This window comes from Micropterus salmoides, unplaced genomic scaffold (genome assembly GCF_014851395.1).
Source record: "Micropterus salmoides isolate LMB-PRFRI ecotype aquatic unplaced genomic scaffold, ASM1485139v1 Ms_hic_scaffold_3515, whole genome shotgun sequence".
In the NCBI taxonomy this organism is placed as follows: domain Eukaryota; kingdom Metazoa; phylum Chordata; class Actinopteri; order Centrarchiformes; family Centrarchidae; genus Micropterus; species Micropterus salmoides.
The window spans coordinates 1-25000 of NW_024042835.1; the positions used below are offsets into that span (position 1 = coordinate 1).

At 40.0% G+C, this 25000-nt stretch overlaps 3 protein-coding genes across 3 annotated transcripts; 2 read left to right on the plus strand and 1 right to left on the minus strand.

The window, feature by feature from the left end:
* The first annotated feature begins 812 nt into the window (after positions 1 to 812).
* LOC119884543 (E3 ubiquitin-protein ligase MYCBP2-like) lies at positions 813 to 3913 on the plus strand. The gene is made up of 6 exons (XM_038694931.1): positions 813 to 999; positions 1089 to 1196; positions 1419 to 1628; positions 1708 to 1815; positions 2298 to 2463; positions 2573 to 3913. Exons 1-6 carry the CDS (start codon positions 949 to 951, stop codon positions 2686 to 2688), a joined length of 759 nt encoding a protein of 252 aa, XP_038550859.1. The 5' UTR covers positions 813 to 948; the 3' UTR covers positions 2689 to 3913.
* Positions 3914 to 9190: 5277 nt separating this feature from the next.
* LOC119884541 (F-box/LRR-repeat protein 3-like) lies at positions 9191 to 17860 on the plus strand. Its single transcript, XM_038694929.1, has 5 exons — positions 9191 to 9459; positions 11342 to 11717; positions 11839 to 11961; positions 13200 to 13371; positions 13771 to 17860. The coding sequence occupies exons 2-5, from the start codon at positions 11343 to 11345 to the stop codon at positions 14409 to 14411; spliced, it is 1311 nt and encodes a 436-aa protein (XP_038550857.1). The 5' UTR covers positions 9191 to 9459; position 11342; the 3' UTR covers positions 14412 to 17860.
* Positions 17861 to 17966: 106 nt separating this feature from the next.
* On the minus strand, positions 17967 to 23313 carry cln5 (CLN5 intracellular trafficking protein). The gene is made up of 4 exons (XM_038694930.1): positions 23119 to 23313; positions 20818 to 20992; positions 20035 to 20260; positions 17967 to 18717 (listed from the first exon to the last, which is right to left on the minus strand). The coding sequence occupies exons 1-4, from the start codon at positions 23220 to 23222 to the stop codon at positions 18230 to 18232; spliced, it is 993 nt and encodes a 330-aa protein (XP_038550858.1). The 5' UTR covers positions 23223 to 23313; the 3' UTR covers positions 17967 to 18229.
* Positions 23314 to 25000: the final 1687 nt, after the last annotated feature.

Consider the following 25000-nt stretch of genomic DNA (forward strand, 5'->3'; position numbering starts at 1 on the left):
GTGTTATAACAATACTTTTTCAGGTAAACCAGCCTCCAGCAGCTCAGACGCTTGCAGGTTCTGTGGTACGAGGAGTGGAACCGAGCTGTCTGCAGTGGGCAGTGTCTGCTCAGACCCAGACTGCCAGGTATTTATAAATTATTAACAAGGAAACTTAACCACTAATTATTCGGATGTCTTTTGTCATTGCTGGTAATCTGTGTAGTTCATTAAAATTTGACCATCTGGTTCTGTTTTGTTTTCGATAGGGAAGTTGAAGCTCTAAAAAAAAATTATTTTTGTTTTATTTTACAAAGTTCAACATACACACACGTTTACAAAACTAATAAAAGCAGTATAAAAAATAAAGAACCAAATCCAAATTATTGTGCTGCTGTTTTAACCAACATTTGCTAGCCATTCTGTAAACAATCCCTTTCTCTTTGTTCATTATATGCTATTATATTGATTAAAAATACTAAACCAGTTTTGCTAAAACATTGTGCCTAATTCAAAATACAGATACCAGATGCATGAGTACCTTTCCCAAACTTGGACTAGAATCTTTTTCCTGGAGAGAGGATTGAGGTTTTGTATTTTGAGTATTGTAGAACATTTATAATACTTGAGTACTGATTAAAACTCAAGCCTGATAGAGCTGAAGGATCCCGTCCTTTGAGACCATAAATTTCATTGATTCCCTTCATTGACGAGCCATGCATATAATGGATGACACCACTTAAGAGAGGAACAAATACCTACACAAGATACATATTAAAGCAGTAAAGTGTATATTTTTTAAGTACTGTACTCTAATGTTGTCTCCCTCAGGAGTATGCCAAACTGGCCTGCAGTAAAACTCATCCTTGTGGACACCCCTGTGGAGGAGTCAAGAATGAGGAGGCCTGCCTTCCATGTCTGCATGGCTGTGACAAGAACACTGGCTGCCTGAAACAGGATGCAGATGACATGTGTATGATCTGCTTCACAGAGGCCCTCTCTGCTGCTCCTGCTGTACAGGTAGTTGTGAAGATAAAGCATTTGTCCATTACGTGAGAGTCTCACTTCACTTTTCTCATTTAATGTTTAACTCTTTGTTCTGTTCTCAGCTGGACTGCACTCATGTGTTCCACCTTCAGTGTACTCGTCGTGTTCTTGAAAATCGCTGGCTCGGGCCCCGAATCACGTTCGGCTTTATGTTGTGTCCCATTTGCAAGGTAAGATGTTACTTGAGCCTCTCTGACTAAAGAGATTAACAAAGGGGATGGAAACTATTTTCACCACACCTTGAAGTTGATTGAGCTCAGTTTACTTAAATGCCTTGTTGAACAAGTCCAGTCTGGTGTGTGGCCTTCCCAAACAGACTATGACACTGTCATCTGTGTCAAATGTTGTTCATGAACATGTGCTGTTTTGTTTGTTTCATTGTTTGCCTCCAGAACAAAATCAATCACTCTGTGATCAAGGACCTGCTCGATCCAATTAAGGAGCTCTATGAGGATGTGAGGAGAAAGGCTCTAATGAGGCTGGAGTATGAGGGTCTACATAAGAGCGAGGCAATAACTACACCAGGAGCACGTTTCCACAACGACCCTGCAGGCTTTGCCATGAACAGATATGCATACTATGTCTGCTACAAGTGCAAGAAGGTACTATATAAACTAAAGTCATGTTTTATTTAAATGTTGTTTAGGGGTTGAGAATTAATAGTTAACCCTTTATTTCCAGGCCTATTTTGGAGGAGAGGCTCGTTGCGATGCAGAGGCAGGACAGGGAGATGACTACGACCCCAGTGAGCTGATCTGTGGAGCGTGCTCAGATGTCTCCAGGGCTCAGGTGGGTAAACGATGCCTGTGAGGATCCTGGCTATAGTATGGCCAATTCAAAGGAATCTTTTTGGGGGGGGAAATACACATTGTCTTTCTTGCCAAGAGTTGGAGAGAAGATTGATTCCACTCTAATGTCTGTATACTAAATCTAAAACTAGAATGAGCTGCCGATTAGCTTAGCACATAGACTGAAATGTTTGGTAAAAGGCAAGCCTGGCTCTGCCTGAAGGTAACAAAATCGCCTACCAGCACCTCTTAAGCTCACTAATAAACTTTTAATATCTTATTTGTTTCATCTGTAGTAAGTGTTGCAGGGAATTACTTGCTCCAGAGACGAGACTGGTATCAATATTTTCGTCTCACTTTCATCAAGAAGCATATTTCCCAAAATGTGTAACTACCTTTTGAAAGCTTGATGAAAAACTTATCTGTACTCTTTACTCAAAAATATAATCCCACCCCTGATGATTATTTTTTACTTTTCACCAGATGTGCTCCAAACATGGCACAGACTTCCTGGAGTATAAATGCAGGTACTGCTGCTCAGTGGCTGTTTTCTTCTGCTTTGGCACCACACACTTCTGCAACGCCTGCCATGATGACTTCCAGAGGATGACCAGTGTCCCCAAGGAGGAACTTCCCCATTGTCCTGCAGGTGCTTAACGATTCTGTTGACTACACTCTCTGTTAAATTAGTCAGAGTGCACATGACTTATTACCAGGCGGAAATACGATTAAGAAAAAATATGTCCTTTCTATTACAGGACCCAAAGGCAAGCAGCTGGAGGGTACCGAATGCCCTTTGCATGTGGTTCACCCACCAACGGGGGAGGAGTTCGCCCTGGGCTGTGGGGTTTGCAGAAATGCCCACACCTTCTAAACAACACAAGCCTTTTACTGAAAACCAGTTTGTCTACTGTGATTTCCAGCTGCTGCTGAAGCTCAGCCGCGAAGCTTGGCTCTTGCATTGTCAAGTCTCCTGGACGCTGAACCAGGTTTTTGCTCTACGCCAAGAGTCCTCAGGTCTGCTCTTCTACCAACATCAGTATCCAGGCTCTGCTACAAACACGAGCTGTGGCTCCTTTGGATTCAGAGTAACCTGAATGGGGAAAAAATGAACAATAGAATTTTAAAAAAGAAGAAAAAAAAAGAAAATAACTTGTGACGTGTTTGCATGCGGCCGTTGTATTCCCTCGGCTTCTATAGACGTTGCACACCTGATCACTGAAGTGTAACAATACAAGATTAAACATTGAATATGAAATAAATTTGCTTAAAGGCAACTGTGGATCAGCATTGGTTTAAAAAAAAAAAAAAAGGAACAGGCCGTATTTCCAGCTTCCTAACTATAAATTTAAAAATATTGTTGTATGTAAACCTTTTTTCGTAATCTTGTACAGTATTCTCCACTGTCAAGTGCATCATGGGTTGACGGACAAAAAAAAGAGTGGGTGGAAAAGACTGTTAAGAATATTATGTTTGGGAGGAAGGAAAATAGTGTACGATTTATCTAATCTTGTATATAATGATACTATTCAAAATAGCTGTATTCCGAAGTTGCTACTCTTCACTTCAATTTTGTTTGATATTCTGGGTTATGTTTTGAGCCAGAACTTTTAATGAAGTGCAATACTGGGTGTGCCTCCTATTTTGCAGCTGTTAAACCTATGGAATGTATGTCAATAAAGCCACTGTACATTTTTTATACAGTAGACAGTCGTAATTCCCCCTCTTCTAAATGTCAGATCTCTTCTGTTGTCTGGAAATAAGAAGCCTGGCGCCTGCGATGAATGAAGGTGGATGTCAATCATATTTGCAAAAAAAAAAAAATGTACCAAATCCTACATTAATACAAAAAACCTCACCGTGAGACGGATTACAGCTGGATGATTTGAGGGGCCAGTCTTCACACCAAATAAAATTGTGCACCTATAATGCTTTTCCCTAGTAGGAGGCAGGCGGATTGGGGGGGTCAGGGGAATGGAGTGCGGAAAATAAGCAGCTGCTGTTATATAAAAAAGCTTAATACTTGTGAATCTGCTCTGTAATATCTGTGGTGGATGGAGTTGAATGGTAATAAACCAGGTTCTCTGTTTCGCAAAGTATACGCAGTGTCATTTTTAATAAATGGTGACATTTACAAAAGTACCCAAATTAAAAGGCTGAAACTCTTGCGCATCTCAGCAGAGACCAGGAAAATAGAAAGATCTTGGTCTTACTCTACCATGTATTCCGGGTGCCAAACTGCAAAACTAATTCAGTCAGGTCTCACTCAATGGCAAATAAAACCCTACTGTGAAAATACTTGTGTAAAGGATAGAAATTAACACATGCATTTCTTCAGTAAGTTATTTAGGACATCTCATACTCAACTACAAACAGCTCAGCTATTGTCAGAGTTAACAAACTACATATGCCTTAGCTGATGATGGGCAGGTTCACCCGAACTAACAGTGGCAGCAGCAGCAGCACATGATCATAGCATATGACACATTTGATCAGATTAATCACATTTCGTAACTCAAACTAGGCCTACATCGTAACCAAAATGTTTCGCAAGGGAATTACCACAAGCAAACGTCAGGAATATTCTGTTGAAATTCTGTGGTTGTATAGGCTACATCAGCGGCGCCATAAACCCTGGGCATGATGTTTCAGCAAGGGTTGTAGCCAATTATGTGGTCTGGTCGCTGCCACACAGACCACTGGTCGCTACCACTAGGTGCGTTAAAGATACTGGTCTCTGCTACACAGACCACTGGTTGCTGCCTTGCTGCCAGGCTGCCAAACGGGCCACTGGTCACTATCACAGTCTCTAAGGGAAGGCTCCTTTCTGTTCCTTGTCACACAAACTGTGGCTGTATTAAAAGAGGTCAGTTCCTTATGGTTCCAAAGTAGACCTAAAGTGACCTTAGATCATTTAAATTATCTCAACTGGCAGATGATAAAATGTTTTTGTCTAATAGAGAGGAATGGATGAAAGCAATTAGATATGTTGAGAAATGTTCTACTGTATCAGGCTTAAGAATGAACTTGAACAAATCTGTTTATTAGGCTACCACTTAAGGAATGTGAACTATCAGAAGTTAATGGTAATAATAATAATAATAATCTTTATTTGTAGAGCACTTTTCAAAAACAAGTTACAAAGTGCTTTAACAAGTGTAAAGACAATAATACAAAAACAATATGGTATCCCTGTGAAGAACCCAGTTACATACCTGGGTGTGATAAGAATGAAAAACTCTGCAATAACCTAAACTTCAGCCCTATGATTAAACAAATAATGAAAAAGGTTCAACATGTGGTGGATGAGGCATCTTTCACTGAATAGTAGAGTTCTACTTTCTAATACTGAGGGAATATCCATATCTATGCATCCTCATCACTGACCAAATGCCTACTGAAATATACAAAGAATTAGATAAGATCTTATTTAATTTCATTTGGAGGAACAAATGTCATAATTTAGGGAAAGATACCCTATGCAACATAAAAAATTGAGGTCTGGAGGTTTTAAGTTTTGAAACCTTAAACAATACTTTCCAAAGTTAAATGGCTAACTAAGTTGATAAAATGGCCTGGAAATGAATACATAGTATTTTATTCGCATAGTTGCCGTTATTCAATTAAAAAAACACCAAAGTATGAAGAAGACATCGCGAACCAGACTTAATCTTTTAATTTGGTGAGAGAGGGCATGAGACGAGGCTCCACAGTCTTGGGTTGCTGCCACACCGGTCGGTGTGGTCGCTGCCACTAGGGGCGCTAAAGGCGGTGGTCGCTGCCACACTGACCACTGGTTGCAGTTGGTTGTATCTACTATGTAATACATCTTTATCATAATTCTTTGTTAAATATACTATTATCGATGCCAACTCTTGCCTACTCTTATTGTTGCACTATATATTGCGGTTTGTGTGGTTATAGCCTATCTACAGTAACAAATATATCTAGATCATAATACTTTGTTAAATATAGCCTACTAATTTTTGATTAACTATATTCTTATTGTTAAAATCAGTCTAGCTTGGATTCAACCATCAAGTGGTCACCACACTTTCCTTCACAGGTGACAACACTGGCCTTCTTCTTGTAGGCAAGAACCAAATATATAGAGAGATTTATTACTGCAGGTTAACCAATGCAATATACAGTGCACCAATAAGAATATAGGCATAATCGATAATATTGTAGGCTATATTTATCAAGTATTGTGATCTAGATAGATGTATTAGCCTACTGTAGATTGGCTACAACCACACAAACTGCAATATACTGTATGCCTACAGTGCATCAATAAGATATAATAGAGTATATTTTACAAAGTATTGTGATATAGAAAGATGTACACACACACACACACACACACTCTTTCATTCAGAGGTGATAACACAGGCCTTGTTATAAGGCAAGGACTAAAGATAGATGTAGGCTATTACTGTAGGTATAACCACACAAACTGAAATATATAGTGCAACAATAACAATAGGCATAATCCATAATATTTTAACAAAGAATTATGATAAAGATGTATTACAGTAGATATAACCAACTGCAACCAGTGGTCAGTGTGGCAGCGACCACTATCTTTAGCGCCCCTAGTGGTAGCGACCAGTGGTTCGTGGGACAGCAAGGCTGCGACCAGTGGTCGGTGTGGCAGAGACCAGACCACAGAATTGGCTACAAACCCCTCTCCTGACTGGGATGTTTTCAGGACTGCTACCAACAGTCTGGATGAGTATACAGAGGCTGTGACGTCCTACATCAGCTTCTGTAAAGACAGCTGCATTCCAACACGGACCAGGGTGAGTTATAACAATGGCAAACCCTGGTTCACAGCTAAGCTCAGACAGCTGAAGTTGGAAAAGGAAGAGGCGTTTTGGAGTCAGGTTTAAGGAGTCAAAGTACAGGTTTAGCAAGGTGGTGCGAGATGCTAAACAGCTGTACGCAGAGAGACTACAACACCAGTTCTCAAATAATGACTCTTCTTCTGTCTGGAGAGGCTTCAGACAGATCACCAGCAACAAACCTAAATCCCCCCAATCCATGAACGACTCATTTACATTTACTCATTTGGCAGACGCTTTTATCCAAAGCGACTTACATTTGAGGAACAACATACAAGCATCAACAGAGCATCAACTACAGATCTACAACATACTAGCAGCAATAAATACTAGTAAGTGCTCATAGTACATATCACATCAATGGGGTAGATACCTAGGGAAGGAAGTAAGAGTTAACAAAAAGTGCAATCAAAACAAGATCATTGTAGGGGATAGAAGAAGAAGAGCACAGGAAGTGCATGTTAGAGGTTAGGAGTTAGAGGTGTTATAAGAGGAAGTGTAGCGGCTGAGAAGGAACGTAAGTTTGTATTATGGAGTTTAGGTAGATGGGTGCAGACCCAGTAGTCACCCTGTATGCAAGCATTAGTGACTTGAATTTGATTCTGGAGGCCACGGGGAGCCAGTGGAGGTCACTGAGTAATGGAGTGACATGAGTCCTTTTGGGCTGATCAAAAACCAGACGCGCTGCTGCGTTCTGAACCATTTGTAAGGGTTTCACCGCACAAGCTGGGAGACCTGCTAGGAGGGCATTGCAATAGTTGATGCGAGAGATAACCATGGCCTGTACCAGAAGCTGGGTGGCGTACTGAGTGACTCACACCTTGCCAACGTGTTTAACCAGTTTTAATGTCGCTTTGAAAGACAATGGGACAGACCTGACACCATCCCCCGTCACACCGCTGATCGGCCACAGTCCACCATCTCATCCCCCACCTCCTCCCACTCTCACCATCTTGGAGAGGGACGTCAACAGACTGTTCACGAGGCAGAAACCTCGAAAAGCAGCTGGACCAAATTCTGTCTCCACATCCACCCTGAAGCACTGCGCCAATCAGCTGTCCCCGGTGTTCACAGACATTTTTAACACCTCACTGGAGACATGCCATGTGCCAGCCTGCTTCAAAGTCTCCACCATCATCCCTGTCTCCAAAAAAACAAGGACCACTGGACTAAACGACTACAGACCCGTCGCCCTGACATCTGTGGTTATGAAGTCCTTTGAGCGCCATGTGTTGTCCCACCTGAAATCCATCACAGACCCACTCCTGGACCCCCTGCAGTTTGCCTACAGAGCCAACAGGACACTACATCCTCCAGCACCTGGACTCCCCAGGAACCTACGCCAGGATCCTGTTTGTGGACTTCAGCTCTGCTTTCAACACCATCATCCCGGCCCTGCTTCAGGACAAGCTCTCTCAGCTGAACGTGCCTGACTCCACCTGCAGGTGGATCACTGACTTCCTGACAGACAGGAAGCAGCATGTGAAGCTGGGAAAACATGTCTCTGACTCCAGGACCATCAGCACCGGTTCCCCTCAAGGCTGCGTTCTTTCCCCCCTTCTGTTCTCCCTGTACACCAACAGCTGCACCTTCAGTCACCAGTCTGTCAAGCTCCTGAAGTTTGCGGATGACACCACCCTCGTTGGGCTCATCTCTGGTGGGGATGAGTCCGCCTACAGGTGGGAGATCGACCATCTGGTGACCTGGTGCAGCCAGAACAGTCTGGAGCTCAACGCTCTTAAGACAGTGGAGATGGTCATGGACTTCAGAAAGAGCCCAGCCCCACCCTCCCCCAGTCACACTGTGGACTCCTTCCGCTTCCTGGGGACCATCATCTCCCAGGACCTCAGGTGGGAGCTGAACATCATCTCCCTCACCAAGAAGGCCCAGCAGAGGTTGTACTTCCTGCGGCAGCTGAAGAAGTTCAGCCTACCAAAGACAATGATGGTGCACTTCTACACCATCATCTGGTACGCTACTGCCACCGCCAGGGACAAGGGCAGGCTGCAGCATATCATTCACTCTGCAGAGAAGGTGATTGGCTGCAATCTTCCTTCTTTTCAGGACCTGCATGCCTCCAGGACTCTGAGGCGTGCAGGAAACATTGCAGCTGACCCCTCCCACCCCGGACACAAACTGTTTCAGACTCTCCCCTCTGGCAGGAGGCTGCGGTCCATCACGACCCAAACCTCTTGCCACAAGAACAGTTTTTATTGTCATATGAAGTTTTAAGGGCTGGGCTGAGCCCCCAATGTTTCAAGATCCTAAAACCGCCCCTGGGCTACATAACGCAAAACGGGTAAAACTACCACTAATAATTATTAGTCATTCAGTTGACGCTTTAGTCCAAAGTGATTTACAAAAGTATCAAAAAGGAAACTTTTGTCAAGAGCAACGGAGCATGCATTTGTGATCATCTTTAAGCGAATCTCTTTCACAAGATTTGTGTGCATACTTTTTGACGACCGGGTGAATCATCATTGAAACACACACGATCTTTACCAACAGCCATTTCGCATTGCATTTCCCATGATGCATCGCCGCTGTCACAACAACACTTCGCCATTTCAGATTTCGGGGTGCAGAAACTCCCGCGAAAGAATTAGGTCAACTGAGCGGAGGTGGACGATTCTTCATTGAAAACATTTCTTACCTCTTGGTTCTTATACAGTCTATGGTTCCGATGTGTGTTATTTTGTTGGTGCGAATGAGCTTTTCCTGCGTGGGCCCGGGCTGAAGTCAGTTCTCGGATTTTCCTGCTAACAGCTAACTTACCAAGCTAGCTGAGTGTAAACAAGAAGGTAGGATGGGTGGCCAAGCTGGCTAGCAAATATGTCAGTATGAAATTAGCTGCTTTTATGTAAATACAATTTTGAATATTACATTGTTGAAATATAGGAGGAGGCAGATTTCTACCACGAGTTTGCTGAAAAGGTAGCGTTCAATACAAATGTCTCCTGTGTAAGTTAACGTTAACTTAAATCTAGCTAACTAAGCTAGTTAAGGGTTTCATTAACTGACGCTGTCACTGCGTTAGTTAACTTAGCAAGTACTGTAAGCAGTTTCCTGTTCATTCATTTGAACCCGAGTATTGGTGCAGCTAGACAAGTTGCCCAGTCACCTTACGTTATTTGGGACTAACGTTAAATAACGATATTTTGTCTTGCGTGTAACCTAATATCAAAGTATTGACGGTTAGTTGCTCAAGCATGGCCTCCTAAAAACAGACATTTTTTCTGGAATAAGCAATGCTAGATAGTGTTACTATGTAATGTGGTGCTAGATCAATCAAGCAATTCAAATCCAGGATGAGTTTATGTTTGTCCATTCTGAAAATGAGAGTGCTTTGTTATCCACATTAGTTACATATTACAGTATCTCTACAATGAAAAGTAGTGAGTGTACAGCTTGTATAACAGTGTAAATTTGTTGTCCCCTCAAAATAACACACTACACAGCCATTAATGTCTAAACCGCTGGCAACTAAAATGAATACACCCCTAAGTGAAAATGTCCAAGTCGAAATTCAATATGGATAAATGACTATAGACTTACTATAGCCAGCTATAAATGTTAGCTGTGGGTTCCTACTGTAATCTCATTGCTACTGATCTGCCATTCATTCTCCTTCCTTGTCAGAGTTTGATAATGAAGAAAAATATCCAGTGATCACAGCCTTGATTTGTTTTTGTTTCATTTTGCTCTTAAATAGTTGATATGCTCCTTGCACAGACGCTATAAAACATGGATCGCTTTCAGTGTAATCTCAGGCCGGTTACCTTGGTGTATTGCTTCTTTTCTCATCTGAAAATGTAAAGCTTCAAAGTTGAAAGAAACTGAACATCCTGCTATGCATCATTATAATGAAATTAACAGTCAGTGTTGGAAAAATTGGTGCCAGTGCCAATAGGCAAGCTGTTGTCATGGAAACATTGGCAGGTGAAAAAGAAGCACTTTATAAGTTACCACCATGCTTGACTGTAGGCAAGACGCACTTGTCTTTGTACTCCTCACCTGGTTGCTGCCACACGCTTGACACCATCAGAACCAAATAAGTTTATGTTGGTCTCATCGGTAAGCCATGTCGTTAGTCTGCTTGTCTTCAGCAAACTGTTTACAGGCTTTCATGTGCATCATCTTTAGAAGAGGCTTCTTTCTGGGACGACAGCCATGCAGACCAATTTGATGTTGTGTGGCGTATTTTCTGAGTACTGACAGGCTGACCCCCCACCCCATTTAATACACCTGCTCTCCACCTGAGACCTTGTAACACTAATGAGTCACATGACACTGGGGAGGGAAAATGGCTAATTGGGCCCAATTTGGACATTTTTACTTAAGGGTGTACTCACTTGTAGCAAATTTACACTGTTATACAAACTGTACACTCACTTCTTTACATTGTAGCAAAGTGTCATTTCCTTAGTGTTGTCACATGAAAAGATATAATCAAATATTTACAAAAATGTGAGTGGTGTACTCACTTTTGTGAGATACTGTATGTACAGAGAAAACTGGTGTTTGGAGCAAACAACCAGAAACAGCGTGACTGTTAGGATCTGTTTTTACATCAGTTGGGACTTAAGTGACTGGACTTAGTAATCGCTATAATTTTGCTGTGTAGTTAAACGTCTCTGTTTTGCCACGGTGGACTATAACAAGCTTGTTATCTCCAATTCCCAGGATGAAGAGGATGAAAGGAGGAGAGGAGGGCAGCTCTTCCAGTAAGAGCCCTCCGGAGGCTTGCAAGAAGGTGCGGAAGCAGATGAGGGAGGAGTCAGAGGCAGTGGTGGCCTGTCAATCACCAGACGGCAACTGGGCTCGCATGCCTCAGGAACTCCTGCTACACATCTTCCAGTACCTTCCACTGCTGGATCGGGCTTATGCCTCTCAGGTGTGCCGCGAGTGGAACCAGGCTTTCCACATGCCCGAGCTGTGGAGATGCTTCGAGTTTGAGCTTAACCAGCCAGCCAGCTCTTACCTGAAAGCCACCCATCCAGACCTCATCAAGCAGATCATAAAGAGGCACTCCAACCACCTGCAATATGTCAGCTTCAAGGTAAAGCTGTTGTCTCTTTGTCGAAAATGCATCCTGATTTGTTTTCCCCTTGCGCCCTCTGGTTTAAAAATGTTTTTGTTGTGTTCCTGAATGACATTAAATCTTTGTTTTTACTTGCCAGGTGGACAGTAGTACCGAGTCTGCAGAGGCAGCATGTGACATTCTTTCACAGTTGGTGAATTGCTCATTGAAGACCTTGGGGCTCATCTCTACAGCAAGGCCCAGTTTCATGGAGGTTCCAAAGGTATAATTAACATCAACACAAGGGGTCTGGGTCTTTATAGTATCCTGTTCTTCAGATTTACAAGGACAATCAAAGGAAATCCTGTTCGTATGGTTAGCAATTTAATTTTATTATGCAGCTCAGGAGGTAGAGCAGGTTTCCCACTAATTGGAAAATAGGCGGTTCGATCCCCCAGCTCTACATGTTGTGTCCTTGGGCAACATGCTGAACCCTAAATTGCTCTTAATGTCTTTGCTATCGGTGTGTGAATGGGTGAATGTGATATAATGTAAAAGTGCTTTAAGTGGTCGGAAGACTAGAAAGACAAGTGCAGACCATTCAGCATTTATGCATTGCTAATTTCTTTCTATGGTGGTATCCTTAAAGCTGTGGATGAGTGTTTTAAAAGTTGGTCAACAGGGTAGTTTTTGCATTCTCTTCTTATCTGGGGATGGGGCTGAAAAGCAGTGTCTGTTCTCATGCAAGGCCAAGGACAACGGTGTAATTATGTCCAAGGCCACAGGATGTTATTTTTAAGTGTTATTTTGCGTCACATTTTATTTTGTCTCTCTAAGTGCACTCTGAGATTCTGTCTACGAACTCATACAAAATTATACTGCCTAGGAAGCTGTCACCAGTGTACCAGATAGTTTATGACTTAAGCATTATCATCATTGAAACTTGAAACCTTCTCACACACATGTAAAGTCTTTGCCCCCACATTCTTCATATATTCCGATCTTTAACAGAACAGGACAACAGAAACCTGCAGAACATTTGAATGCATAAGAGGCATTATCTGTCACTGCGGAAAGAAGATAATGAAAGTGTTGCAACTGTTTTCTCTTAATTCATTGTTGGCCTACCAAAAAGTACTCTTATTCTTTTTTTTGTATTGAAGGGGTTGCAGGGGTCATGGGATGCAGTGAATCATAATTTGGCATAATCTGTTTTCCTGAACTGTGTGTCTTATGCTACATTTCTGACTTACACCAAAATACTTGACTCATATACTTGTTTATTACAGTATACAGTTGTAAAAGCCACTATCTCTACTGTTTTGCCTCTTTAAATCCCTGTAGTAATCACAAAGGAGTGGATGTAGAGAAACAGGGATTTACATTGCAGCATCCAACCTTGTCTTAAACATGATAGCTACAGCATATATTTTAGTGTTGTCCACTCAGTAGAGCAAATACTAGAAAAAGCCTTTCAGTATAAAGTAATACAGTTCAAAAGCCATCTTTCTCCTTCCACAGTCTCATTTCATCTCAGCTCTGACTGTGGTGTTTGTCAACTCCAAATCGTTGTCATCGCTGAAGATTGACGACACGCCAGTGGATGATCCATCACTGAAAGTGCTGGTGGCCAACAACAGCGACACCCTGAAATTGCTGAAAATGAGCAGCTGCCCTCATGTCTCCCCAGCAGGTACAGTGGGTGCTAAGAGTCCAGTATCTTCTTTAAGTGCTTAGCCTAAGAGGAAATGTCCTTGTGTCTCAAATTCTTTGTGTTTTCAAGTTATTTTAGCCATGCATATAGTATGTTGCGCTTTCAGACAAATGTTTTTGGTTTCCTTTTTTGAGTCACAAGGCTGTAAGTGTTTTCCGTCCAGTGGCTTATTTAGAGCTTGTAATTATCTTGTCTGCCGTCATACAGTGTTGTCATTTCATGTGGTGGACTGGCAGACGTCGCGTTATACATTATGAATGAACTATTATGTGTTTAGGAGCAATATGTTTTTCCTCCTATTGATTTCCATGTTTTCAGGAATCCTTTATTTTCATGATGAGCTGGATTAAAAAAAAAACAATCTGTCCATATTTGCAGGGATCCTGTGTGTGGCAGACCAGTGTCACGGGCTGAGAGAGCTAGCACTGAACTACCACCTCTTGAGTGATGAACTCCTGCTGGCCCTCTCCTCGGAGAAACACGTCCACCTGGAACACTTGCGGATTGACGTGGTGAGTGAGAACCCCGGCCAGCACTTCCACACCATCAAGAAGAGCAGCTGGGACGCGATGGTGCGGCACTCACCCAAATTCAACCTGGTCATGTACTTCTTCCTCTATGAGGATGAGTTTGGCCCTTTCTTTAATGAGGAAATCCCCGTCACTCACCTTTACTTTGGTCGCTCAGTCAGTAAGGAGGTCTTGGGCAGGGTTGGTCTCCACTGCCCTCGTCTGGTGGAGCTGGTGGTGTGCGCCAACGGCCTGCGTCCTCTTGATGAAGAGCTAATCCGCATCGCAAAGCACTGCACCCAGCTGTCAGCCATCGGCCTGGGCGAGTGTGAGGTGTCCTGTAGTGCATTCGTGGAGTTTGTCAAGATGTGTGGCCGGAGGCTTTCCCAGCTGTCCATCATGGAGGAGGTGCTGATTCCAGATCACAAATACTCCCTGGATGAGATCCACTGGGAGGTTTCTAAGCACCTGGGCCGGGTCTGGTTCCCAGACATGATGCCGACTTGGTAAAGTGAAGCCAAAGAGGCGCGGAGAGTTCAGTATGTCAAGTTTGTGGTGTGGAACATTCATGGCCTCCATGTTTGCACTGAAAAGCCTTTAAATGCTCAGCTGTAGTAGAATGTTTGGTGCCAACATGGAGAGCATAAACTTGCCGAAAGTATGTGTGAGTTCAGGGCAGGGGTGTAATGGGGCACTGCTACACAATGTTATCATGTCATGTAAACACCACTCTTCAAAATGGACCATAGAATCCTGTTTTGTCTAATCCGTAGACAGAACATGCCAGGCTGGCTCCTTCACAGACCAGTGCAGGTGGAAATATTTGACTAAAAAAGCAATGATTTTTTTTTTTTAACCACAAACCGAGTTATTTGGACATTATAGCCTGGTTATAATAATCTATATTATGAGAGGTATCTGTCTGTCTGTGTGTGCGTGTTCGCAGTATGCATATGAGCGTGCGTGTTTAATGTCTTTTAACATTGTGGAGTAATTTGGGATGATTAGGTGCACAATTGCATGTTGTTACACTACCACTTGGACTACTTAAAATTCAGTCTGAGATAGCAGCTCTGCACTAACAAAATATGGCATGGGAGGTTTCCAAATGGCTGCGATGTTAGCTTATATAATATTTGGCAGAAGGTGTTTCGTCAGGTGTAGTCAATGGGAGGATTCATTTCATTTTGCAGAAGAGTGGTTGGATCCTACATCCTAATTTTAAACTAATTTAAACAACGAGCAGCAGCCGGGTTTGCGACATCTTGCTTTTCCTCCTCGCAGCAGCACAATCATGAATGAAAAAAGAAAACATGATTGCAGAAAATTTTAGAAGGTTGGCCAGGGGACAAACAGATGTGTATGTATATAGGTCTATATCTTTGGTACATGAAGGTGTACATTGGTTGATGTCATGGATTTTTATTAAGTTGCGAAGATGTATTTCTTTCCTGCAATGTGCATCATTTGGCTTGAGAAATTAATTTCTTGGTTTTGTTTATAGAAGCATTCTATACATTCATAGCTTTCTGAAGCACCTTACCATAAAAACCAAATGATAGCCAGGACAAACAAAGTCCTTTTGCCCTAATGAAAGCAGGAAAACTAATCTTTATAATGCTCCAATTATTTATTTTTTTTAGTTGGACTCAGATTCTAATTATTTACACTGCACTGGGACTCTGTTGAATCAGATACTGAGGACAGTATATTGAAGTAATAAAGCTATAATTACTGCCAAAAAAAGGAGAAATATCACTATGTAAATATTGCACAGAAATGTCTGAATTTGGAGGTAGATCTTGATGAGTCTGCAACCTTCATAGTCAGATTGCTTTGTAATAATTCAATAGACTAGTCTCTGCAGCTATTAGCTTGCAATGCACACTGGGAATGCAAAAACGAACCCTTTGTGTCACTCAGGTGCATTAAATGAATATATTTCCTATATAGGTTTCATTTGAATCTTCTGCTATTTGCCTGTTCGAGCTCTAAACCTTTTCTCACTGTCGTGAATATCTGCCCTCCCCATAAGCCCACATTTGGTCTGGATTGTGTCACCACATCAGACACACAGGAGAGGAAACAGTATTCATCTTGTCATTACAAACACCGTCTTTGCAGATATACCTAGTGCTCCTGTCCCAAACATCCATTCATTTCAGTTGAAAGAGATTTGGCAAGTCAGATGAGTGAAACACAACTTTTTTCCTTTAAGAAGGAAGTCAAATGCATCTGTATATAAAACGCTGTGTGTTTTGATTATTATAAATAGAAATGTACTTATTTCTTTATTTCGCCCTCTGTCAGGGTTTGAAGTTTCCTTAACAAACGGTCTTTTATAAAACCAGAGTGTGAGTTATCCTTTACTAGATGGAACTTTTTCATACTGTAGTCACCACAGATGATGAGCTATGTAATTTATTGATATGCATACAGCTTTTTGTAATAATTTGTTTCACATTTACACAAAAGAAGCAATCATTATAACCAGCAAGTAGATCAGCAGCACTTCCGCCATCTGTCACTCCAAAAGTTTTGAGTCCACTACTACAAACTTTTTATCAACGCACAGGTGAGATTTTAATAAGTAATTTTAATCCAAAACAAAACCAAACATTAAAAGGCAAATATTACACTCCAGTTAGTAAATCTAACTCTCTGCAGAGGAATGCCACTGTTTTTGTCTGAAACTGTGAAAAGGGTAGAGCTGCAACAAATAATCGATTAGTTGACAACTATGAAATAAATTGGCAACTATTCTGATAATCGATAAGTCTGAGTAATTATTTAGTCAAAAAAAAAAAGCCAGCTTCTTAAATGTGCGTCTTTTCTGTTTAAACTAAATATCTATTTTGAGGATGTTCACTTGGAAACAATTTTTTGACTTATTGTAAACTAAACAACTATTCGATTTATCAAGAAAATAATTGACAATGAAAATAAACGTTACCTGTAGCCCTAGAAAAAGGATTAGGTTCCTGGCAGGACAATGGCACTAAAAGCACAGTGAAGTTGTACTACTACTGCTTAAATCTAAGGAGAACAAAGTCCCCAGATCTGAATCCAACTTATCATCTTAATGAAATGTGAAAGTTAAGTTTAACATCAGGAGGCACTTCCTTAAGAAAAACAAAATAAAAAATAGCCATAATAAGATGAATTGTCATTAAAACAACAGAATTGTGTTTAAGAAATCTATTTTGACATTATGTGTTGAACAAGTTATTGGTAGTGGACAAACTTTAGGACAACACTGCATGTCAGCAGGATCTGTATATGCCAGACCCAGGTCTCGATTTTGTTTTCCTGCCTGCCAGACTTCATGCCTGTTGTCCATGTCGCATTAGACATTTCATGTAGCCCAGTAATGTCGACCAAAACTGACAGAAAGCTTATCACAGAAAGCACAAATGTTTCTTTGTGTTATTAGATTGATCTAACATGGTCTATTGATAGTATTGGTCTCTTATCACTGAAGTAGATACCTGTGCTGATCGTCTGTGCTCATGTATGTTAGCATGTCAGTGGTACAGTAACATATCGCTGAATTATTTTTCAGAGTTTGTGCAGTGCGTTAAATGGTTGCAATGACCACAGCTCTACAGTGAAGATTGTGTCGCAGTACATTTCTGGTTTTAATCATTTTCCTGTTGTCTTTTTTGTCTTTTATTGGAAAATTAAGCTGGATGAAACATCTTTTAACATAAATACAGCTTAAGAGGGAATATGATTTATCTTTCATCATTAAGACGCCTCTTGTCAGTAATTGTTATTTTAACCTAATTTGTTCCTCCAGTAAATTGTATTAGGAGTAAACTGGTGTTGACAATGCTGTCCTTTTTGCTTTTGTATGGCAAATGCTTTGTCTACTTTGCTTTACTGGTCACCTGTTTTGAAATTCAAATGATCGTTTTGAACGTGATCTTTTACTGGTAATAAAAAACATTGTGAATGTATTCTTTGCATCTGTCAGTTGATTATTTTCCAAACACTGCAGTCACTATCGTGCACATTAAACATGCGCTGAAGGATCTACACACAGTGCGTTTTGGTAGGAAACACTGAATGTACAAAGAATTTTATTTACAGGGAAACTCATCTGCTTATGAAAATCATGTGATATCATTGTAAGCTCCAGAAGAGGTACTAAATGGACCTTGCTGTTTCCAGGGTTGAGAATGAAGTTTGAACCTCAACAAGTAATTTATTTTGTATTATTATCTTTGGCTTTTGGACAATCAATCAAAAAACAAACTGATTAATCATTAATGACAATATTTAGTATTTACACTCCTGAATGAAAACACTGTGGTAAAAGTTTTATGTTAGGGCAAAGGCACTTCTTCATATGTAATCTGCACATAGGGAGGCTTCATTGGCAGATGCCAGTACTCAAAGTTGTAGTAGAGGTAGAAGCTCTTGTCCAACACAACTTTTTTATAAGCTTCCAACAGGCTGATGGAAAAGTCTATAAACGACTGGTGTGGTCTGAATGTGTGGTAAAATTTACGGATGTCCACTGCGAGATTCTTCAGAGCAGGCTGTCCGAATATGGCGCTGTCGTTGCCGAGGTAGGTGGGCTCTCCGCTGTACAGGTAGATCTTGGTGTAGTTGGTTTGTGATCTGCTGGATAGTTTGGCTCCCAGCTCAGTCAGTTTCCTGTATGTGCGGTGGACAAACTGAGAGCAGTCGTAAGACTCAAACCACACCGTGGCATTAGGGCTTGGGTCAGAGCGAACTGTCCACGTCTCATAGTAGATTCCAGTGTTGTTGTCGTCCTGGACCCACTGGGCCAGGTCATTGAACTGGCTCCCTGAAAAAAGAATGAAAGAAACATATTTATTCCAGATGCATGTCAAAGTTTTAATCAGGAAGTCCAACTAACATACATTTTCATGTAAACAAGTCATAATATTGTGTTCTAGAGAAAGGGAGCTGATAAAAATGGTCATAGTGACACAGCAGCATTTTGAGAGTTAAATGATCCACTCATCCGTCTATTTCTGGGTCAAGTGAGGTTCCCAGAAAAAGTTAGGGAAGGCACCATGAACAGGATATCAGTCACACCACCTGAACTCCATGTTTTGGGCTGAGGGAGGAAACTGGAGCCTCCTGACAACAATGAAATTGCAGTCAAACCCTCAACATTCTTGCTGCGAGAGCACTTAATTATTTTAATTCTAAACAGCAAAACATTCATTAAACTGACTGACTTGGCTTATGACAATATCCAAAAGAGGAGGTACTGTGAAAGAACAATCATTCAAATATAAAAGAGCATCATCCATGTACAAAGAAATAAGATTTTTGTGGCTGCCTACAGTACCTTTTTTATGCACATAATTTCTAAAATTGGCAGCCATGGTTCATGGGACCTGATTAAAAAGAAGGAAGACCAAGCTGTAGTCTGATATAACTGGACTTGCCATCTTTAACGGCGGTTGATTTAGAATGAGTAAGCAACATGTTAATTAATTTAATTAAGTTGTGCCCAAATCTGAACTTCCGAAGCATCAGGATATACCTCCACTCTGGTGAAAATTTCAGCATCAAAGCTTTGATGCACACTGGGCTTCATTAGTTCTAAGTTTTGAGACGTTTTGTACTCTACAAGTGTATACATTTCAGTGGTAAGATTAATTTCAATCTGATATTGTATTACCTGAGCCCATTTGTTCCTATTATAAATCTTTTTTTAAAATGGCAAATACAAATAACGTTTCATTAAAAAAGAATAAGCTGCACTGTGGTTTTTAACAAAAGTTACTCATACCTGAGTGAATAGTGCATTTGTTGGGGACTATTTTCAGCTACAGATTAATACACACTTGGTGTTAGTATTTACAGCATCAGGTGTATGTAGGACTGACTCAAAACAAACTGTAAAATAATCAAGGAATAAGGCCACAGTGTTTTTTTTAAAATAGTTTTAGGACAACGACTAAGGTGTGCTGACAGGAATAAACTATATTAGTCTTCAGTTAACAGTCAATTCATTGTTGGTTTTGGTCAACACATGGGATTTGTTCACAATAATAACGATGTAAATTATCACCAGTCTTATCTTTTAATGATATAAGATGTCAGAACACTGAAATCCACTCACACAAGATCACAGGTGAAGTCTTACCTGTGACTTCTCCTATTTTCTCCAAGGTGCCATTTTGAGACCAGTGTAAGTCATCAATGCCTTCAAAGAGGCAGGCAGCTCCCTGATTGCACCAGAAAGGTGCGTACACCTCAGGCCTGATGTGAGGGAAGGTGCAGTTACCCAGCTGAAACAGCTCGTACCACTCCAAGGTGTAGTTGGTCCCTGTCTCTGAGCTGCTGAACCCAATGGCATCATGCATGATATGCTGTGAACCAAACAGAAACATTATATTGGCTCTCTGTGTGTGGACATGGGGAAGAGTGTACAGCTGCGATGAATAAAGTCGCAAGTTGCACTTCCATTTTAACAGCACCGCTATATTTAATTATCTGTCTGTGTCAGATATATCCTGTTTTACCATCTACAGCAATACAACTAATTTCTGTGCTTATGATGGCTATTTTATGCCATGGAGACCACATTTAGTTTCAAAATATGCAATATGTATTTTATCAGTTATATTAACTATAGTGAACAACAATTATGCAATAACATGTTTTTTTTTAAAGAAAATCATTTTTAACAGTAACAACCAATTTCTTCCAAAAAATGTAAAAACATAAGAACAAGACAATCTCTGTGAGACAAAAAAAGTAATTTTATTCTAAACTAAAACACATGCACAGCAAATCAGTTAACAGAAAAATAATGTATCTACATATAACAGCAATACCCGGTTATTTGATGAATTACTACAGACTGGTGATGTAGAAATATCAGCAACATTGTTTTCATTGATAACAATAGGATTAATGTACTCACAAATTTCCCCAGCAAATCTCCATACTTGAATTCCCACACAGGTGTTTGCAGTCGATAAACTGAGATGACATCACTGTCTCTCATGAAGGGTATCCGTCCGTCCCGGTCTCCAGTGGGACAGAACGGGTAGAGAGCTTCACAGTAAGAGTCCACAACAGGACGATGATCAAACCGTCTGTTGATGACATGAGAAATGCAAGGAGAGTTTTTAATACTACAAAAGTGTTTCTGTAACATGGTTCGCCAGTGTTAAGTCACTGGGGTCCTTATTTAGTTCAGATTTGACCACTGATAATCTAGACCATGTCCAATGTGGTCTTAAAATAAAAAACAGTAGACAAAGGGTTTTATACGTCTGTACAAAATGCGAAAGTCTATACAATCCATTCCAGGTTTGATCAGTCCCAGCACACGATAAGACTTGATAAAAAATGAACTCCTTTTGTTTTCACAAATAATGAAACATGTTCCTAAATATGACACTAATAAATCCATATATAAACTATCAACCAACTCAACCATCACTCCAACCAGGGTGGTGAGAAAGATTAATGACCAACTGTCCTTATTAGACCATGTTGCTGCCATCTCTCGCCTCGACTATTGCAATGCCCTCCTAGCAGGTCTTCCAGCTTGTGCGGTGAAACCCTTACAAATGGTTCAGAACGCAGCAGCGCGTCTGGTTTTTGATCAGCCCAAAAGGACTCATGTCACTCCATTACTCAGTGACCTCCACTGGCTCCTGTGGCCTCCAGAATCAGATTCAAGTCACTAATGCTTGAATACAGAGTGACTACTGGATCTGCACCCATCTCTAACTTCAAGAAGCTCTTGAAAACTCATCTCTTCCGAGAACACTTCCTCTTATAACACCTCTAACTCCTAACATCTAACATGCACTTCCTGTGCTCTTCTTCTTCTATCCCCTACAATGATCTTGTATTGACTGCACTTTTTGTTAACTCTCACTTCTTTCCCTAGGTATTTACCCCATTGGTGCGATATGTGCCATTAGCGCTTACTAGTATTTATTGTTGCTTTTATTAATATGTATTGTCAGTTGTAGATCTCGTGCTGTATTTGATGCTCTGTTGATGATAGTATGTTGTTCCTCAAATGTAAGTTGCTTTGGATAAAAGTGTCTGCAAAATGAGTACATGTAAATCTAAATAAATCAGAAAATCAATTCATTCAAATTAAACTCAGATCTTTTATTGCACTCAGATTGAGATAGTTTTATGTTTTGATGTTTTTATTTTTTGTTGGTTTTATACCCTGACCCTGGGGAAAAACATCATTTTGTTGTGTATCTTCTGGTTTAACACCTTTAACTTCACTGTCCATATTTTTGATAATGATCGGATCTTGCTACAGGAATCCCAAACACAAACAACAAATGCTTGGAGGTTAAAAAGAGATGAATTATGTCATTCTGTAAAATACTGTTTTTTTTCCATTTATCATGTAAATTAGGAAAATTTATGATTATGTCATATGATTTCTGTTCAATAAACGCCATATCTATCTATCATTACATTTAAAATCATAAACAATACTAATCATGATCATCTTGGAACTGTTGTACTCACTTAAGTAAAAGTAGCAATACCACTGTGCCAAACAAATACTAATTTGCACAATAGCACATTGCACAACAATCAATATTATATTATTGGACCATGATTATTGATGTATTATGTCATGTTATATCACTTTAATATTGCAGCTGATAAATGTAGGGGTATTTTTAATGTCTTTACATATTTATTAAATATTACTTTATATTTTGCTGGGTATCTTGTGAATTTACCACTGTGGATCAATAAGGTTTTATTGATAATTAGTTTATTATATTTTACATTATTATTAATATATGAATCTGTAAAGTAACTAGCAAATAATGTTATCAAGAGCCTAAATGTAGCGAAATACAAAGTACAAGTCAAGTACAAGTACTTAGTATTTTAGTAAATGTACCTTGCAACTCTGATCAAAGTCAAAACTGGCTGTATCACACATCACTAAAATTTGATTTCTCATGCTCACCCATCGAGACCAAAGTTTCCCAAGTCATGTGAACGCACCAGCAGTAATTTGGCAAACTGTCTTCAGATCTGCTAAAAGCTCCACCTTCAATATGACAACAGATTAACTTTGAAATTCACATAATATCTGGTTATCAGACAGGGGAAGGTATAACATCTACATTTGGCTGATTTGGAGACAGACGAAGAGCGAATAATAACCATAACTTTAGTTTCCAGGTGTCACATGACTTAACGTTACGGCCTGTCTTCATACCTGTAGGGAACGGGCCACTGCTGCTGTCCATTACTCCTGAACAGAGCCACCACATGAAGAAACAGGAGCAGGATTAAACACAGAGCAGCCTCCGCGTGAGTCATGTTTAAGCCTCAAAAACAGACGAAAAAGCAGATGTTTATGGAGATGACTTTCCCATGATCCTCCCCCTCTGAACTGACTTCCTCATTACAGGTCACATGGTTTTGTTGATGATACGAAATCACATGACACAAGTAACGAGTGTACAAAATGTGGAAATAACTTTAGAAATAAATAAATATACCCAATGAATAACATTTTAAATGTGTAAATATAAATATATGAATACATGGGGAAATAAATCAATAGAGAAAAATTAAATACAATAATTTATTTTTATATATTTTTCGTGCTGATTTATCCGGTATTTATAACTGATAACTGAGGTTTAACTATGACAAAATTATAAAATAAATGTTTTAATAAAAAAAAATTGAATGACAACAAACATTTTCCCCTTATTTGAATGATAATGAAATCAGTAAGTAAGCACTGAAATAGATATGCAAATAAATCAGTCAATATCAAATTAAATTACCAATATTTATTAATTTCATTGCATACTTACTGTATTTACTTGATTTTAAGCTATAATATTTTGTCACATATATGGCATGGATAATAATAATAATAATATTAATAATAATAATAGGGCCTGTGTTCAGGTTTATACACCAGATGGCGCTAAAAGGACCGAGAAGCGCCGTTTAGCGCAGAAGAAGAAGACGCAGAAGAAGGGGGCGTCCTCTCCGCTGACAGTCCGCCATGCTCACCCTGCTGCAGCACTGTGGCCGCAATTTACTGACACTCAGGACAGTTCAGACAGTAAATAAAAGTTACTACACAACACAGATGGGTAAGCGCGTTGCCGTGGTGTTGTCGGGCTGCGGAGTCTATGATGGCAGCGAAATCCACGAGGCCTCCGCTGTTTTGGTTCACCTGAGCAGAGGAGGTGCAAGTGTAAGTTTGATACACAGTGCTAATCTACAAGTGCTGATACTGTATGTTATATAGTTTATTGTGCGCGAGGAGGAAGGTGCTGATCAAGAGTGTGGGAAGTACTCTATAACATCATGATCAGCGGCTTCCAGTGTGTTCTGATTCAATGCAGCGTGTTGTGGTAGTTTTACTATTTTCTTGTTTCCACTGTGTTGCCAACTTGACATGGTGCAGGCTGGTTAAACCGACCTAGAGTGAAACTGAATTCATGAATCAGAATCTGGTTTTTGAAGAAGTATTCAGATCCTTTACTTAAGTAAAAATAAAAAGTACTGCATTGAAATTTTACTTAAGTGTATGTGTATGTAAGTATAATCAGGAAATTTACTTAACGTATTAAAAGTACTCAGAGCAGCATGAAACATGTCCCATGTTACTGTTTTACTAATATATATTAAATTATTATTACTCATGCATTAAGTTAAAATAGGATTCTACTGTTGTAGTTGGTTGAGGTTGAACTATTTTGCATCAGACTGCAAGTAATGACTTTCTTCATTATGAAAAAAAACGCTGATAATTTTCTCCATTAATTGATTGTAAAAATTCTGAAAATAGTGAGAAAAGTTGTCACAGTTACCCATAGTCCAAATGGACACCTTCACAATGCTTGTTTTGTCAGTCAAAACCTTAAAATGATTAAAAAATACATTACAAAAGGAAAAGCAGTAAATCTTCACGTTTGTGAAGCTGGAACCATGAATATTTTTACATGGAAAAACTTCAACCATCAAAATAGTTGCCAATTAAATTTCTGTCAGTTAATTAATGTACTAGCTGTACTGTTGAGTAGTTTAACAGTACATTTGAGTACATTTAACATATTTCTTCAGCTGTTCAT